The 18,561-nt window shown below is 40.6% G+C and overlaps 1 protein-coding gene across 1 annotated transcript in view; it reads left to right on the forward strand.

Annotated features, from left to right (window-relative positions):
* The first annotated feature begins 3,811 nt into the window (after positions 1-3,811).
* The window catches only part of TBC1D15 (TBC1 domain family member 15), a 35,116-nt gene continuing 20,366 nt past the window's right edge, over positions 3,812-18,561 (forward strand). The window contains exons 1-5 of the mRNA XM_076333021.1: positions 3,812-3,959; positions 11,931-12,029; positions 12,284-12,358; positions 13,104-13,242; positions 14,848-15,058. Coding sequence (XP_076189136.1) covers positions 3,936-3,959; positions 11,931-12,029; positions 12,284-12,358; positions 13,104-13,242; positions 14,848-15,058 — 548 coding nt within the window. The 5' untranslated portion in view covers positions 3,812-3,935. The remainder of the gene's footprint in view (positions 3,960-11,930; positions 12,030-12,283; positions 12,359-13,103; positions 13,243-14,847; positions 15,059-18,561) is intronic.

The raw sequence follows: 18,561 nt of genomic DNA on the forward strand, positions 1-18,561 counted from the left end.
TCCTCACTGCTCACATCTTATGTGGCGTCTGCATCTTAGTATTCTCCAGTTCTCACTCAGTGTTTCTATTCTCACTGAGTGACTGTACAAATGAATACAGGAATGCTGGAAGCTTAAGTGAAAATGCATAGAGGAGCACAGGTTAGCATTCAGTGAGCCTACAGATACACTGTAATTAACTGTTAATTAGCATGTTTTTAGCGATGGAAACACTGAAAGAAGAAACTTTTAGTAGCAGTAGTAGTATTACCATAGTACCTTAAAAATCTCACAAAGGAACAAGACCCTGCTGTGCTAGATTCTTTAGCTTGGTCTCTAACTCAGGTAAGTAAGCGAATTTGAATGGTAGTCTCTTGAACTGGCTTGCCCTTAAATGACCAGATTCATTGAAAAGCAGCCATTAAGCCTCATTCAGGTCAGGAATAAACAAGATTTTTCAACCATCATCCGTGGAGAAAATGGAAAACACTTATCTTGCTCAGAGCAGGATCTTCTGTAAGCATGTCACACTGAGCATGTCTCCAACCACCATGCACTAGTTTTGGTCCTTTTTTCAGTCCTTCAGCTGAGAATCATGCTTCTCAGCTGATTGCAGGGTACCTCTGCAGTTGTGTTCCTGAGTCCGCCAAGAGGTCATATGCTCTGTCACAGAGCAAAAGTGACCCTGAGCAATCTGACCTAACTACTAAATTTGTCCTGCTTTGAGTAGCGAGGTGGACCAGATGATGTACAAAAGTTCCTTCCAACCTAAATATTTTATGGTCATATGAAAAATAAAGACCTTATCCAGTCCCACTGACAATCAAAGAATAAGTAAGAAACAACACAGGGATGCAGACAGACAGAATAGACAAGGAAACAATGAGACAGTGTAGCGGTCAGCACCATCAGCGGTGGTTTTAGTTCATCAACCATCTACTTGATAGCAATTTTTGGGATTAATTTTCTAGCAAAAGGGAGGACAGGATTTAAAGAAGAATAATGAGACAGCTTGGTGTACTTCTATGGGAGTTTTTGCCCTGCAGGAAGATCAGCTTGAGGAAAAAGCCTGCCACACAACTTCTCACATGAAAATTTTACAAATAGTAGGCAGTCTGGCACCGAGTTGACCTGATGCAGAAGCTGGCCCTTTAGCAGTGAGTAGGAGGTAATCTTCCTCAAAATGAGGAAGGGCATTTTATGTTGGGCCCTAGAGAAGGGTGAGAGTTGGTAGATGGACAGGAGGAGCTAGATGAGAGGGTTAAAGGGATATGGGCTAGACGAATGACCTTTGCAAAAGCATTCTGCACAAGTCTGAACAGATCAGAATTGTATCGGTCAGTGTCAGCAAACATAATGTTGCAAGAAGAAAATGCTTAGCTGTATGGATAGACAGGAAAAGCTATGCTTTGGAGCTGTCGTACAAGAAAAAGTCTGCAAGAGAGCTAGCTACCATATGAAAGAGAGAATCCAGGGAGATATCTAAGACTAAGGCATCAATCAAGCTGTAGGCCTTGGAGACAGATGGGTATTGATACTGAAGAGAGAGATGAGTGCCAAGAGAGTCTGGAGGAGGATAAAACCATCTTGTCTGTTAGCTGCCTGCAGATGATAAAGATTTTAATTTGGGTCAGGATTAATGGCTGTAGTAGAAATAAACCAGTGAGTCATGAGATAAATACATATTTATTAACACAATTACCTACAAAGAGAGGAACTCTGATTGAATATACTAATGATCAAGTGCAAGAGATAGAACTAGAAGATGGCAGTCATGCTAGCGAAGAGAGTAGACTTCAAGGAGTCCGTTGTAGATTGTGATATAGGCTAACGAAGCTGAGATGGGAATCTTAATTCTGAGCTTCTTCTAGGAAAAGAACTTTGAAAGAAACCTTGACAAAGTAGTTTCAATGGAGTGCTAGAATGAGAGTATGCAATGGAGATAAGCGAAGGAAATCCCCATTGTTCACTGCAGACTTCAGGGAGCTGAGAGATGAAAAGGAAGTGGACAGAGGAATGGGATCACACAGGGGTGTGTACCTAACGTACGATTATATGGCAAGGAGAAAAAAAATAAAGGAAAGTGGTAAGAAAGGGAAAGGATGAGATTAAACACATGGGAGACCAAATGAGATGAAACCATCGTGGGTGTGGAAGATGGCAAATGACAATTTCACCTCTCAAAGCAATTCATTTATGGTGATGTATTTTTAACGTGCAGCCTTCTTCCTTTTATTCACCTCAACACTCAGTTGTACTCTTACTAAATTCAAAGAAAGAGGCCAAAGCTATGACATCCATTTTTGCTACACCCATACAGCTTTCCAGACCTAGATATTACTACAAGGACTTGTGTTCTGACTGCAGTTTTATTTTCTCATCTTTATGCACATTTATATACAGAGTCACAACAGGCTCTCACAACTTTGAAGCAAATCAGTATGTCTTGAGACTAGCAAATCTGGTTTTCCATGGTAAAAAGTACAGTATGGGTGTTAATCTAGCCAAATGAGCTTTTAATTTGAGAAGTCAGAAAGCAAATTATGATGACATTTTTTGACAGAGACAAAAAAAGACTGAATTACCTTTGTTCCTTCAGAGTAGCAAATCACTTCCTGGTGAGCATCTCATTCACCTATTTCAAATAAACAATATTTGGGGGACATACTATTTGCTCAAAATGTTTTATGATAAGGTGTTGGACTATACCAAATGTCTTAAAAACCATCTTTATTTATGGCTCTCAGCAGGATCAAATGTTGCAGACATTAAGTGAAAACTACTTTTTTTTTTTTATATTTAAGTAATACCATGCATTATATGCTTTTCCAGGTAAAGAAGACCAATCAAAACCTGTTGACGTCCACAGGAGAATTCTTTCAGACTTTATAAATCTGCACTGGTATGAATGCTGAATACTGGCTAACACCGATGAGATTGTAATTAAGGTTTGGCTTTATCCCGTGATGAATATGAACGTGTTATGTGTTGAAAGCCATCATCTTGAAGGCGGTGTATTTTTCACTAAGAGTAACAATCTGGCCCATGGGTATTAGAGCAGCTTAACGGTGCCTATGGGCCAGTGTTTCATTGATATTTACATCGTGCAACCGCAGGAAGAGAATGGAAACAACTGGAGAGAACAGGGTGTGTGTTTTATATCAAATTTTCAACGGCCCTCAAATTGTAACTACAACTTCAGGTGGCTGAGAAAAAGCTTTACGGGTGAGGAAAAAATCCCCTCTCTCCTCCTTACTGCCATACTTGCACCGTCCAGCTCTCATCGCTGCGGAGGCCGGCTGCCTTTCCGAGCCGGCGCGTCCCCGGCGCACGGGCAGGCGCGTCGGCTGTTCCGTGGTCCCCCCTGCCGGACGAACGTCTCACCGCCGCCCGGCCCTTCGCTGCCTCCTTACCCCCACAACTCGCTTTTAAACCTACGCGGGGGGATAACGGGCAAGCGCGGCGCCCAGCCAAGGGCGGGCCGGGGACGCGGGGCCTGCCCGCCCGGCCCCGGGGGGAAAGCCGCTTCCCCGCGGCTGGGCACCGGCCGGTCTCGCGGGGAGCTGCGTGCGGGGGATTCAAAACGAGCGAAAACACCAAGGAAAAAGAGCGCAGCCTTTAGGAAAAAAGAAATAAACCCGCCATTTTCCCCTCTTGCCTGTCGGCGCCCTGCGAGGAGAAGAGGCCGCCGATGCTCGCGGAGGCCACCGCGCGGCGGGGGCGGGGCTCTCCCGCCTCGCCCCGCCCCCCGTGGCCGGAGCCCCGCCCCCCAGCTGGGCCCGGCCGTTCCGCGCGTCGCCGTCGCGCCTTTCCCTGCCCGGGCGGGCGGCGGGGGTGTCTCCGCCCGAGTGCGCCTGCGCCGCCCACCCGGTCGCGGAGGGGCTGACGGGGGTTGTTGTGGAGCGGCGGGAAAGCACGTGAAGAGCGCAACGTCATCATAAACACTCGTAGGCAACATGGCGGCGCCTCCGAGCGGCAAGGTAACGGGGGCGGGCCGGGCCCGGGTCGCGCGCGGGCGGCGATGGCTGCCGTCCTCCCCCCTCGGGGGCCCCGCTGTGTCCGGCGCTGGGGTCGCCCCGCCTGGCGGGAGCCGCGGGAAAGGGCGGCCTGGCCCCTGCGTGGCCGGGCGGGGGCCTTTCCTCCCCGCGGTGCGCGGGTGCGGGGTCTCCTCGTGGGACAGTGGGGCCCGGGCCCACCCCTGCGGACACGGGCCGTCCCGCCCTCGGGCGGGCCTGGCGGTGGCGGGAGGCCGTGGGCCCTCTGCGTCGCCCTGCGCGGGGCGCGGGAGGGGGTCGCGGCCGGCGGGTGGGACTTGGACCCTGCCCGGGGCGGGTGAGGCGGCACGTCGCAGCGCCTCCCGCCCGGCCCGGCCCGGCCCGGGCCGCGTCCCACGCCGCCCTAGCTCTCCTCCAGGCTGCGCGAAGAGCCGGCTCCGGTGTAGGAAGAGGCCGCTCTCCGCCGAAGGCGCGCAGCCCCGGGGCTGGGGGCTGGCCTCCGCAGAGAGGCTCTGAGGCTGAGCTGGAGGAGCGAGACTTGTCCCGTCTACGTGGCCGCGTGTCGCTGAGGTGCTCGTAGACGTTACTGGCCTTTCTCCTGGCCTGCGCGCTGGTAATGTGCGGGTACCTGCCCCGGGATGGATACGAAGCCTTGTCAGTCGGATAATTTGGTAATGCGAAGATTTTGACATGCCGCCGATCCTTGCCGAGTGTTCTTGAATGAAACAGTAGAGCTTGACAAGGATTCAAATGTCTGTCCTGGTTTGAGGTCACAGAAGGGAAGGTATTGGCAACCATCTCTGCCTCCCTCCTCCCCCACCAACAGATCCGAGTTGGGTCCGTATGGTTTTATTGTAGAAGTATTTTTATTCCATGACTCTGTCTTCTAAAAGTGTAACTTTGCAATGCTGGGCTCCTGAGCACGTGAATCTTTCATCTAGGATTTAAAGTCTCAGTGCAGTGTCTGACTCTGTGTAGCCAGGGTTAGAGCGTGGTAGTCTTCAATTTCACTTTTCCAGCATATGACAGCAAATGATTATTTCAGCTCATGCTGACCTCGGTGTAAGAGAACATTTGTAATTAGCCATGCCTGTGCTTCTCGGAGGGTGCTGAGGAGTGCACTTTGCTAGCAGGAAAATTCAGTAGAGATCTCGCATGTGCCAGTTTACCATATCCATTTCAACCAGAGCTGGTGGAGCAGGCAACGTGTTCAGCTGGAGTTGTTACAACTTAAAAATAAAGTTCTTTACTGCTGTTAGGTGCTGTAAATGTAAAGATACCCATACTGTCCTCCCAGCTGTTTCTAGCTATGCACATCTAGTTTTCATGTATACAAGAGAAAAGTTACTCTTGTGGTTTTGTCCATTTTAAGCTCAGTCCAGCAGTTTATTGGATGATGGTGAATATTTTAATTTTGCAGCTTTTTTTTCCCCCACATAGGTTTTTATCAGGATCTTCTTCAGGAAGTTTTTCCTGAAAGCAGCTATATTATCATAGTTTATATGAGAGGCTAAAACTATTGTGGATTAGTTGTTTGCAAATTTGCTATGTATTCGTTGTTCCTTTAAAAAAAAAGTCTGTTTGCTTGAGACTAAATCTCTTAAGTCGTTGCAAAACTCCGTTTCAGTTATTCCACGTCCACAATACTAATGCAACTTGTTAATGCAACTCCTAATTCAGTAACATTCTTTGCCATGTCTCTCTCGATACAGAGAAAAAAATGACAGTTGTGTTTTCTCAGACTTCATGAAGTGGCTGGGCTGGTTTGAAGTTTCACTACTCGCAGTAGGAGCAGTTCCATCCTCCTCTAGATCTCCCCACCTGTGTGTTGCACTTCTGCTTGCTTGGACACTGTACTCATTTGATCTCTCAGTGATTTGATTTAGCAAGCTGCAATAATACAAAAAACTGTGTGTGCTTATTTTTGGCTGGGTTAGCTTTCTGTTGGTCTAAGGAGCACATTGGATCACATATTGTTCCTTTGGATGGCAGCAGGATTTTAGAAGGGCTCACAAACTAGTGAAATTTCACTCCAGGTGGAATAAACACAGTGCAAGTTGGTACAGACCCAACATTCTCACTTAAGGCATTTTGCACTTTGGTGTGTTTCCAAGCTATGGATGTCCTAAATTAATTACACTTTTCCTTCTGCCTGTGCAATGTTGTAATGAGGTGTTTCAGGTGGTAGATTTCTCAGAGAGTAGTAGGCATTACTTTGTGGGGTGCTTTAGTCTCATTTGGCAGATGAGATCATCTTATCACACAAAGTAATGTATTTTAATGTATATGTTCTTTTCTGCAAAATATTACACAAAGTAATTCCCATGGAATGCACATGGCAATATATTAAGCAGCTGGGATAGCCTGTGTTGTCTCAGCTTTCACGAAATCTTGTTTCAGCAAACCGTATAAGGTTGTGGTTTCTATTATACTTTTACCCTGTTTGTCTTCCCCTTCTCTACCACGTCTTTTTTTTTTTTTTTTTTATTTCCCAGACATCATTAATATCAGTGGATTCACAACTTGGCTAATTCATATTGTCTCTGGTTTCTGCTCCATACATTAGTGGGATCTGAATTATAAATTTGGTTACCTCATGTAATTGTATGCACTACGTTACTTGGGATTTTTGTCCTCTTTGTTTTTTCTTACTGCTTCATATCTCAGAAGGTTCTTTTCAGTATTTTTGTCTATATGGTTAACTCGGTTCCAGAAAACTTAAGTTAATGCTGTTGAGTTCTGAGTCATGACTCATTCTTTATTAATGATCATCTACACTAGAACAGTGTGAGCTTCAGTTTTTTTGCCCTTTCTTAGAGTTGCCAGTTTTTTCTGCAAGTAACTTGGCAGTAAGGTCTTTTCGTTTTCAGTGCTTTTGACTTTATGTATGAAAGCAGGTGTATTTTCTCTCTTTTTGTTGCTTAGCAAATGGCAGTTTGTTTTCCTTATTTCAGAGAACTGACTCTGGATTCACCCTTATAACCGAAAACCATGTTAGAAAATGAGGTAAAAAGTTGTGTATGGGGAGAAGTACAAACTTCAATTTTAGTCTGTCGGTGTATAGGCTATTATTACAGCTGGTCTAAAGACTAATGATTTTTGTTTTACGCTCTTGGATTTCACAGCATAATAAGCTGGAGATGTGAATTGTCCATGCCATGTCCTTACAGTATTAAGAATGATACCATTTATTTCTCAGAAAATGTTACTGGGACAACTGTGGGACTTCAGAAGGTTATTTTCTGCTGGACATGGAATATAAATACTTGAACAGTTTTCCAGAAACTTAACTAGCATATGCCATGACATGTAAACTGAGCCTACATCCTGCCTCTTCCGTCTGTTTTTTATAGTAGGTGGGTAGACAACTATTGCTTCGTGCAGCTTTCTTGAATTTTGTGCTGTGGTTCCCTGTTTTTACAGACCCTCTGTCAGTATATGAGATGGAATAGCTGTGATCTCTGTGTGGCACAGCGCTTTTAATAACTGATTAGAATGAATTGTGAATTTGCCTTTGACTTCCGTAGTACCTATGGAAAAAAAAAAAACCTAACAGGTCAAGGTGGCTTAGCAGAATTTGGGGACTCTTGCATCAATTTTTAGCTTTTGGTAGGATTCTGAATCAAATAGGCAACGGGTCTAGTTTTCATTCTATAGAACTGGAAAAACAAATGTGGTGCAAGTCACGCTTGCAGGCTGCAAGCGTGGACTTGCTTGACAAACAGGAAAGACCTATGAACATAAGCTTCTCGGGCACATATTATTTCAAAATTGAAGTTTTGATATCATTAAAAAGTAATATTTAAATCATACCAAACGTCTTTTTTTCCTACTTTCTCCATCATTTCTTTATAGCAAAAAGTTGCCAACTGACTGCTTTTACAGTGATAAGTTTCCTTAGGTAGTCATGCTTATGACTTGAAGAATTCGAGAAACCGTAGATGGATAAATCTGGAAACTGTTTTGCATAGAACTAGCTTTAAGCTAGTAAGGTGTTTGAAAACCTTTGAGTAATTCTGATATACGTACAGCTACAAGACAGAATGAAAATTTGTTTGAAATCAAGTAATTTTCAAAGTTGTTTAGCTCCTGTCACATGACATCTTCATTTGCTTTGGTTGTGTTGGTGTGTGCTTTTGACAAACGCTCTCCTGTTCTTTTTTCATTTGTGTTTTTGTTGTGGGACCAGCAGGGTCTGGCTTTCCTGTATGTAATAACATCTAAACCTGAGGAACATGCATCTCTGTGGACAGTTCAACAGATGTTTGCAAATAGGTATAGAAGAAGACAAAACTACCGTTGTTTAAATCTGTAGTTAGGCCTTTCATGGCTGGACAACTTTTTTGGCCTCAAGCATCTAAACAACATAGGCTGCTTTTCTTCCCTGGGGTTCTGTTTCCATGACCAGTCAGTTGACTATGCAGAGCACGGGTTTCTTACTGGGTGGAAGGGCTGTCATACTGGGCTGAGGTTTTGATTAAAATCCTATGGACATGTCGACTTATCTAGTGTGGTGTGCACTTAGTAACATGAACTTGTCTTTTTTCATGATGGGCTTATTAATATTGTGTAGACTTAGAGGAAGAGTGATAACTCTAATCATATGACAAGAAAGTGAAAGATTGACTCCACCTACTTCTCACCTTTGAAAAAGAGACCATGATGAAATATGTAAAATAATGAATAGTACAAAACCAGGGTGAGCCAGTAGCTTGTTTTTCTGTCTCGTATTACAAGAAGCACAATCAACTAACTGAACAGATGACGTTCTTAAAACTGTTGAATTCTTTCACGCAGTGGATAACGAGGCCTTTCTAGATCACGCACCTCTATCACTGAAGCCAAAAAACTTATCAAGATTTAAAGGAGATTGGGTTGCTTTCCTATGCAGGGGGTGTTGACAGGTAATAGTGATGCAGGTTTTGATTGGTTACTTTAACTTCTAATAAGGGGGCAACGGGCTTATTATCCTGCCCTGCTCATATCTAATTTCTTCTACTGTCTCCATACGTACCAGGATCTCGGTACATAGATTTTTGCGTGCACACCTTACACTAGTATTTTAATGATGCTTCTGATCATCCTCCAACATTTGCTGTCTGTTCTCCCACATCTTATTTCAAGACACTCATCTTACATGTTCTGCGGTAGCCTGCTGTTTAGGCAAGCGGCAGTGTTTGCTGCTATTGCCTGGTTTCGAAATGTCTGTTTTCCTGGCTGCTTAAGAGGTCCATGTGTGCTGATGGACCAGACATTTGCCTGATTGTTGGGCTGTGGAGGCACTGAGCAAATTCCTTTGTGGGCCACGTGGTGTGTGGCGTTGAGCTACACAGTCTTACAGCAGTTGTCTACCGATGGATGGTTTTTTATTCAGATCTAACTATTGGTATGCTATCTTTCTATTTGATACTTCCTTAGTACTTATTACTTGCATGTGTAATTTAACGTCACTTTCCTTCTTTGAATTGACTAATAGCTTGGCAGTGCTGTAATACCAGAAAACAAAAATCTGTCACAAACTATGTTTTACTGTAAGGTGCTATAAGAATACTTAGTAGCATTTTTGAATTTTCAGCTTGCTAAGAACACTGTGTGAAATACAGCCGTCCAGTGTAGGTAATCTTCAGGTGCTACCACTATAAAATCATATTCTCAAAGTCAGCTTATACAAATTCAGTTATGGAGTTATCTTACAAAGTACTGCTAAACAGAGCAGCTCAATATTTCAGATAATTCAGAGATGGTAACTTCCAAAATGTTTTGCAGTGGGATAAGCTGTTAAAGCACTTCCTAGATACTCTTTTGTAAGATGAATGCCCTATCTTTCTTCAAATTAGTTACATTATTGCATCTTCTAGATTCCTATCTATGCGTGACTCAACTTTTTTCTTCAATGATATAACCGAGCTTAAGAAGTGCAATTTTTTTTTATATTAAATACTTGATAACAGTTGGAAAAAATAAATACAAGATTGCATTTGTTACTGGATCAGAATAAATCCCAATAGCCTGGCCTTCTGGCTTTTCAAACTTGGAGAAGTTTTTCTCTTGAGTAACAGTAGGAGGGAAGTAAGCTGCACTGTGAGAAGTCCTGTGTTTACAGATACCCTCCAAACTTCTGAGCACGTTCTCGCTGCTTCGGTTTTATTGCCTGTTTTGGTGGAGCACGGGGCAGGGAGCTGGATCTGTTACGCAGAGCAATGTAGAATTTTTCAGTTGCATGACAACTGCGGCATTGGGAACACGTTTTCTTTTCCCGTGAAAGGAAAGTTTTGTCCTTCTGAGAGATTAATGGATGGAAAGTAATAAAAACAATTATTAGATCGCATACGTTCTAGACTGAGAAGGTATACTTTGTGATACTTACTAACATTATCGGCAGAAATGCACTTCTGCCAGTATAACTCTGATACAAATAGGTTTTTCTGGAACAGCTGTCCCAGTGATCGATCACTTTGGTTCATACTTCTGACTAGTTGTGGTGATAGATTGGGTCCAAATAGCTAGAAGGTAAAATCTAAATAAATTCCAAAGTTGCCTTGTTTAAACAGGGACTGAATTTGAAAGCAGGTATTTGGTAGAAATAGAGGGAGGATCTTTTTTGACAGAAAGGAGAAAAAGCTGTAATAGAGAAGAGGAAAGAAGGCTTCCAATATCTGAAAGGCAACTTGATGTTAATAATCCTTCAAGAGGGAGATTATACCAAGTGACCTCTAGAGGTCTCTTCCAAGTGATATTTCTGTGATTAAACAGGACACTTCAGACATTTCTTGCTTGTGTAAAGTGAAGAGAAGTTTAAGAAGTAAATCTACAGCAGAAAGGATGAGTTAACTGAATTTTATTGCTCTTTTTAAGCTCTGTATTCTTGTCTGGATAGTTAAGCTTACACATCTAAACTTTTAGTTTACTGGCCTGACTGCGTTTGTGATTTTAAAAATCTGACAAATGAGTAAGCTGAGAAAAAGAGATATTGATATTTTAGTACCAAAGAAATATAATATCTGTCTCGGATTAGTTAAGAATTATTAGGTTTTGCCTTTAAAAATATATATTTCTTAAGGCGGTGTTCGCAGCTTGGTTTGAAAACTAACATGGTTATAAAAAAATTACTGTTAGTATTTGATAATTTCACTTCCACAAAATTGAAGTTTGGTATATTAGGGACTTGTCACTCTTCTTTTAGAGTTGTTTAAAACAGAACCCATTTACATTGTTTATAGAGCTTTTAAGAGTATGTATAGCATGTGGCTTTGAAGAGCCTGCTGAATTTTGACAAACAAGAATTCTCTGGTTTTCTTTTTTATAAGAGCACGATCAGAATACTGTGAAGAGTTTTGTAAATGCTTAAATGCAAAAGTTACGTGGGCAGTGTGTACTCCTACAAGCCTCTCTTATCTGACTGTCACATATTCTACCTTTGAAATGGAACCTTTCCCATTCGCCCTGAATGTATGATTGGGCCATTGTTTAATCCAAGGCTGCAATTTTTTATTTCTGTGGAGTTCATCTTTTGTACACTAAACTGTCCATTTTTAATTTAAATTAAGGTTATAATTTCAACATGCTTAAATGGCAAGTGGGGGAAAGGCAGACTATGTAAGAAAGCCTTTTAATGTTTTAAAAGCTGTGTAGTATTTCCATATGAATCTCTGCCCACTGATTTAAAAAACACTAGGTATTGAATGCATTTTTTGTGATTTGCTGGCAAAGTAGTAAGACTTGGTGTATTGCTTAGAGAGTAAATTTAACAAGTTCCATTTTCCATTGTTTCTTGACTTAAGTAAGTGAAAGACTCAGATCTTGGGGGTGGGGAGGAAGGAAAGGTAACAAAACCCCTAACAAGGTAGAGGTGTTCACTTCAACTTATGTAGGTAAGTCAAAAAGATAATGTGTACCACAGGAGAGAGAAACAATTTTAAAATCTTGTTTTTTATTTCATTACCTGCTTTGTTATAGGTTGTATATGAGCAAGAAGGAGTTTTCATTCATTCATCCTGTGGAAAAAATGATGATCAGGACAGCTTAATAGCAGGAGTACTACGTGTCATAGAAAAGGTATTTGTATAATACGGTTGTGGAAACTTCATATATTTGTTGGCGAAGCATGTAATGTGTTTGGCAAATCTTGAATGTCTTTTTAAGTATAGGATTTCATAAATGAACAAACATCACATAATGTTTGACATTGCATCATTTTTATATATATATGTGTGTGTGTGTGTAAGTTGTGCCATAATCATACCATGAGTAAACAGGGATATGTACTTTGTTGTGTAGTATTGAATGTTTTATGGTTGGTTGTGTTGTAGGAAAATGAAGTAATAGTAGACTGGAGGCCACTGGATGATACTTTGGATACTTCTAATATCCTCTGTGCTGGAAAGGTATGTTTGTTAGTTATCAGTGTTCTTCATTCTGTTTCTCCAGCGATTTTATTTTCTGTTAACTTATGCATAGATGATCTCATAACTGGAAGCAAAATCTATTTATGTGATTATCGTTGGCATTAATAGCTACATGTGGGAATCATTTGTGCACTGCGGCCCAGTTCAGGTTATTTGGATACATGTGTAGGTGACTCTATTTAGTTTTTACTTGGTTCATATAGAAAATAGAAGGGGACTATCTGTACGAATAGTAAAGACCAAATGAGTGTATTGCAGTCACCGGTCCCCCTGCATCTACTATGTTGTAGTCTGGTGATTCACTCTTCATAATTAGACTCAAAACAGAGAGGTACTGTTCCAATGCAAAATAAAAATAGAAGTCTATGGAGGTTCCAAGATCCAGTGATATGTGATGTTTAAGCAGTATTAAGAGGATGTGACTAAAGAAGAAAGATTTAAGTTTTACATCTAAATAAGAAGTTTGTTATGTTGGTAGAGTCTGCAAGAGAGGCTGGGATATTTTAGTACCATGTTGAACTTATTAAGTAAAACCTCTTTTCTTAGTCTTAGTCATAAGTCCAAATTTCCTGTATTGAACTGTACCATGTTTCTTAGGATTTTAATACTACAGATTCTTTCAATCTGTGAAAATGAAGATGCTTATTCTTTTTTTTGAATCTGAGAAACTAGCTCAATTTTCATGCCTTGTGTTTTTTGATAGTCACTTCTTTTTTTTCCTCAGGATTCCAGTTCTGTTGTGGAGTGGACTCAAACTCCTAAAGAAAAATGTTCCCGAGGAGCAGACCGTCCAAGTAGTTATGAAGCAGAATGGGACATGGTCACCACAGTCTCTTTTAAAAAGAAACCTCATTCAAATGGAGGTACTTAAATAAGTGTGGGGTTTTTTGTTTTGCTTTTTTTTTCTTTATGGTAACTTGTAACTGAAGAATTGCCCTTTACATACAGTAAAATGGATTTTATTAGGAATTGAAAAGCTGGGAGTCATTTGTGGTAAGAGGTGAATCTCTGGGTGTGGAAAAAAATTCATAATGGAATACCTGCCATCTGCCTCCGATCTAATTTTTTATTTAAATTGCTAGAGAAATGTATTGAAAATAAATGTTAAATCTAACTTCTTGCTGTGACGATCATTAGATGATGTAGCAGTTTTATCTGCATTGGGCTCTTGCATTCTTTCAAACAAATGAAATTTGAACTAGATGTCGTGTTAGAAAGGAAAATGAAAAAATAAGTGGTTTACTACTCAAACGCCTTTCCATACTGCAACAGCAGGGGGAGATGGAATGTATAGTTATGTGGTACATGGGTCTTTTTTTATATGGTCTTTTTTACTTTGGCAAAATAATTTTATAGCTACATCATTTTTGTTATAGTGTCTCAGTAGATACACTTTAAAAAAAAAAAAGCGGAGGAGAAAGGACAGTGATTCTCAAGTAATCTTTTTTCTCTGATTCTCCTGTAGTATTTTTCTTTATAATACTTGTTTTCCCTGTATTATTTCTCAGGCTATAACTGGGGACCATTGTGCTTGTTTCATCATATCTGTGATGGTTTTAAATGCCATCTATATCACGTATGAGTGCAGGGTTTGGACTTAAGATTATGAATGTTTTTGGGTAAAGCACAGTCCTTGCTCCTAGGCTCTGTGTTTGAGAGGAGCTTTTAGTGCTAGCATGATATAAAGCTAAAACCAGCATCTCTGACAGACATAGGGTGGTTTATTACGTCACTGGTTTGTATTGATTTTTCATCTCCAGGCGTCGGAGTACATCTTCATCCAAAGTGAGTGTCAGTGAGCACTACTGACTTGGATTACGCTCTTTGCCCCTTCTTGCTTATTTCCAGTTTGGGGGCAGGCCAGGGGGTGTGCCAGATTCCCTCCAGGCATGCTGGCAATTTTGTGTCCTCTGGTAAAGTAAGCTTTAATCCCTTCTCTTTGAATGGATGGAGTCTTGCTCGGAGTGTATACATGCTTGCACAATATGGGAGAGAGGGGTGGGTGGGGAGATTTTCAATTCCTTCTTCCTTACTTTGGTAGCAGTCTTACAACATGTGGCTAATACTGTGTGCAATATATAGCATACAGTATTGTAATGTATATCACGTTTAGTTTGAGTAAGTAGTACTATCTGGTGGAGATGCTGGTGGGGTTCAGCTTGCTGCTGGAATTTGATACAGCAGTTGTACATTTAACTGCTGGATATAAACTGTAGGCACAGCTTTAGGGGAGCAGTCTGATGGACTTGCTCATTATTTTAGAAGTCTGTAGAAGGCAAGGAGACACAAAGTGAAATCCAGAAATAGCAGTTACAGTAGTTATGGTACACATTTTATTATCATAACCAATGCTGGGGTTTGTGTTTTGATTTTGGGTTTATGTTTTAGGAACAGTGACAGATATGATGCAATTGTAACTGCTAACACTGGAATTCAAACTAAAATCATGTGGTAATTTTGTTTTTAAGATGCTACAACTCATGCAAATGGAGAAAGCAAGTGGTCGTTCCTGTTCAGTTTGACAGATCTGAAATCAATCAAACAAAACAAAGAAGGCATGGGATGGTCTTATTTGGTGTTCTGTCTGAAAGATGATGTGAAGCTTCCAGCTCTTCACTTTCATCATGGAGATAGCAAACTATTGATTAAATGCCTTGAAAAACATGTTGTGCTGAATGAGTAAGTATCAGACAACTCTTAGTTCTGATTTAAAATATGGATTATTGGTTTACTTTTTTAATTCTGTAATGGATTTCAGATTAACGCTTCCTGATGTATTTTCTCTTCCCTTTTTTATTGGTAGAATCAATTTCCAAGGTGACTGAAACTATAATTTCACATACGCATTCGGAATGTAGGCTGAAGTTTTAAAATTGTTGGATCAATTTATGAACTAGTTTAGAATCTGTTGAAGTGTTATTAGCTACGTAATACCTCAGTAGCTCCCTCTAGTGGCTACGGAAGCTTCTCATGAACACCCAGTGTAAATTTAAATCCTTCTTCACGAACCACTTCTATTAAATGGGGTAATTTGTGTTAAAATTTGAAGTCTTCTACTTTATATGAAATATCTGAGTATTGACATCAGTGTGTGAGGTAACTTACAGTACTGTCAACTAAATCAATTTGTATATAAAAGTTTTCCCCCATAATTCTGTTCCCCTGTAATTTCTTGCTGCGGGGAGCAAGATCTTTACTCTTCAGATCAACTTTATGAATGTAAACATAGTTAGACCCTATCATGGTGTTAAATACTTGGGTTTTGTTGTGTATTTATATTCTGTTACCTCCAAGTTTTTCACTTGGATAAAAGCCTTTTTGACCAGCATAGCATAAATGCAGAATAAAATAAAATGTTCTGCTCTCACCGTGTAGGCATAAGTATAATTTAAGAAGGCAACAGTAGTAAATAAAAGTAGGTAGAGCATGAAGAAACAATGAAGTGTAACAGGTGTAACATCAGTGTAACAGGTACTCTGTTTTCAAAAGTGTTTTATCATCATCACTTGCAACATAATATTCTGATGTCACATTTGAAGGTGGATAGTGAAATGGCTGTGGGAATCCTTATAGAGGGCTCTTCTCATGTTGGTAGCATCAACGAGGTTAGAGTTGCCTTCGACAAGTAGGGAAGGCTGTTGCTGAGTAATACTTTTAGGCTGGAGAGCAAGCCAGTAGGACATGAGGGTTGTATATTCGTTGAACTGATTTGTGAAAGGCTTTGACAGTGTCAAGATGTGGTGTTGGAGTCTATGATAATCAGAAGTTGTCAACTGCTTGGAGAAGGTAGCATGGTCAGTGTGACCAGCTGGTGAAATGGTACTGGCTGTAGCATTGTATGTGAGCTTTTTAAGGGGAAAATTCAAGAAGACCGAAGGAGAGGCTATCAGGTGGACAAGATAAAGATGTAAGTAAGAATATTCTCTGTACAACTGTAGATTAGGAAATCCTGGATGACAACTTAATCTTAAACCCTGAGTTTTTTCCTCTAGGTTCCCTTTGAGTTCTTCCTTAAACCTCCTTTCATTTAATTTCATTTCCTAATTTCACTGCTTCTGCAGGCGCAGAGCAATATTGTCGTCCTGCCTTCCCGCCACCTCCCTCCCCTTCCCCCCAAGGAAATTGTTCCTTTTTGAGCATACTGCACTGTGTTTACTTATTTGTGGCTATCTTCCGACTAGTTGCTGGTAGGCTAGGGCAGGTTTTTGAGGCAACCTATGTAACAAACACTGGAAAAACACCTGTGTTGTATGGTGAGTCGCTGAAAGCTTTCTATCCTATCTATGTGATCTGTTGCCTGTGTACTGCAGCAATGTATTTCAAATTTTCTAGTTAATTCCTGTAACGTATTTAATGAACAGGACCAAGTTTTAAGTAGGCCTGGTGAGTGCATTTGATGGTGTAGCAAACTGGTTTGTGTTGACTTAATCAAAACTTTGTTCTTGTGATTAACTATCAACTAGAAAGTTTAAAATTTTAGGTGAAGACTTTCCCTTATGCCTTCTTTCCAGTTAGTCTATTTGAGGCTTTAACAAAAGCAATTTAAAACTAATGAGTTCATGCTGCTGGGTTTTTTAATTGTCACTATTTAAAGAGCTTATTATTTGAATATATATATATATGTGTGTGTATACACACACACACACATATATACACACACATAAAAAGCAATAAGCAACAGAAAAGTTGATAATTAAAATGCAGTACTGCAACTACATATCTGTAGTTATACTTGCATTAATTTTGGTGGAGTTCCATGTATTTAAATGTTGAGACACCTGGACTAAGCTTATTTTATATTTAATATTTTTTGCTCAAAGGCATAAAATATTTACAACAAGATACTGCTCTGCTATGTAACTAGTTATTTTGTCTTTTCATATTCAGGAAGTTTTTTGTATCTTTTGACTTCATGGTTGAAAGTTTTTTAAAAAAAACAGGAATCTAAACTAACGTACCAGAATACCTTAAACCATTTTATGAAGTTGGACACCTAAGCTCCTGTAAGTCAGACATCTAGGTTCTGTCCAGCATTCGGTTGTCAGTTTGTTACTGCACATAATGTTTGTGTTACTAACAGGCATTATTTCCAGTTTTATTGAGTCATGTGCTGCAAAAAAATATACTCCACATTGCTATGTAAAATTAATGTTTATTGGTGAGTCACTGAATGAAACAGGTAGTGATTTTTGGTTCCTGTTTCAAACACTGTCTCTTTCAGATAGTCTGCGATGAGCGAGTGGATGCTTATCATTCTTCCTTTATTTGACCCAGTGGATTCTTAGTTCTTGTCCTTTGTAGCCTCTTGCCAGGTGATGTGGACATTCCTCTTGGGACAGTGCAAAACAGTAGCTGTCAGGTGGGGAAGAAACTGTATGAAGAGAGGCAGTCATGTCCTCATGTGTCTGATTTTAAAAGAAGGCAGTGGCGTAGGGTTTGTGCAGTCTTACCCAGCAGCTGTGCACTGGGGTGTCCCAGAATGCTTATCAGATGGGAGTTCCCTGCTAAGGTAAGACAGGGAAACTTGAGGTGATGTTCAAGCATTCAGGACGTGCTGAGCTGCTTAGTATTGCCACCTTGAACAGTTCTAAGTGTTGATGAATGCAACAGCAGATACTTTGGGAACTTCAAAGCAAAAAGCTGAGGCAGCTATGGAAATAAAATTTGAATGAAGTTAAGCACTGAGCTGAGCAGGAACTTCCAGTTTTAGTTTTCTTACTTAGATTCCTCTCTTCCAGTTAAGTTCTGCTTCTGGCACCAAATTATTTTCTGTCGTCTAGTCATGAATTATGATTTTTTTTTTTAAAGGAAAGTGGAAAGAACAAATATGCCAGATAAGTTGTGGAAATGGCAGGCTTCAGTCTCTGCACGTTTCTGTTGTTTCCTAATGGTTATTTATGCATGGTGCATCTAAGCTCACAACCTCTTTTAGGAAAAGAAGTTTACTCAGCTTTCTGGATGCCATAAGCAAATACTTGGCAGCATAATTACTTGTTATCCCAACCTCTAGTTTATAATATATGGGATGTTGATGTTAAGGCAGAAAGTTTAGCTTTTCTCTAAAATATCTTTCTGTCATAGGTATTTTCTTCCTCTGTTCCTATTACCTCAAAAGTTTTTGCCCTTCTTTAACACCATTCCTTATAAAATGTCACATCATTGCTGAAATCAGTGTGTGTGAA

Source organism: Aptenodytes patagonicus, chromosome 1 (genome assembly GCF_965638725.1).
Source record: "Aptenodytes patagonicus chromosome 1, bAptPat1.pri.cur, whole genome shotgun sequence".
NCBI classification, from domain to species: domain Eukaryota; kingdom Metazoa; phylum Chordata; class Aves; order Sphenisciformes; family Spheniscidae; genus Aptenodytes; species Aptenodytes patagonicus.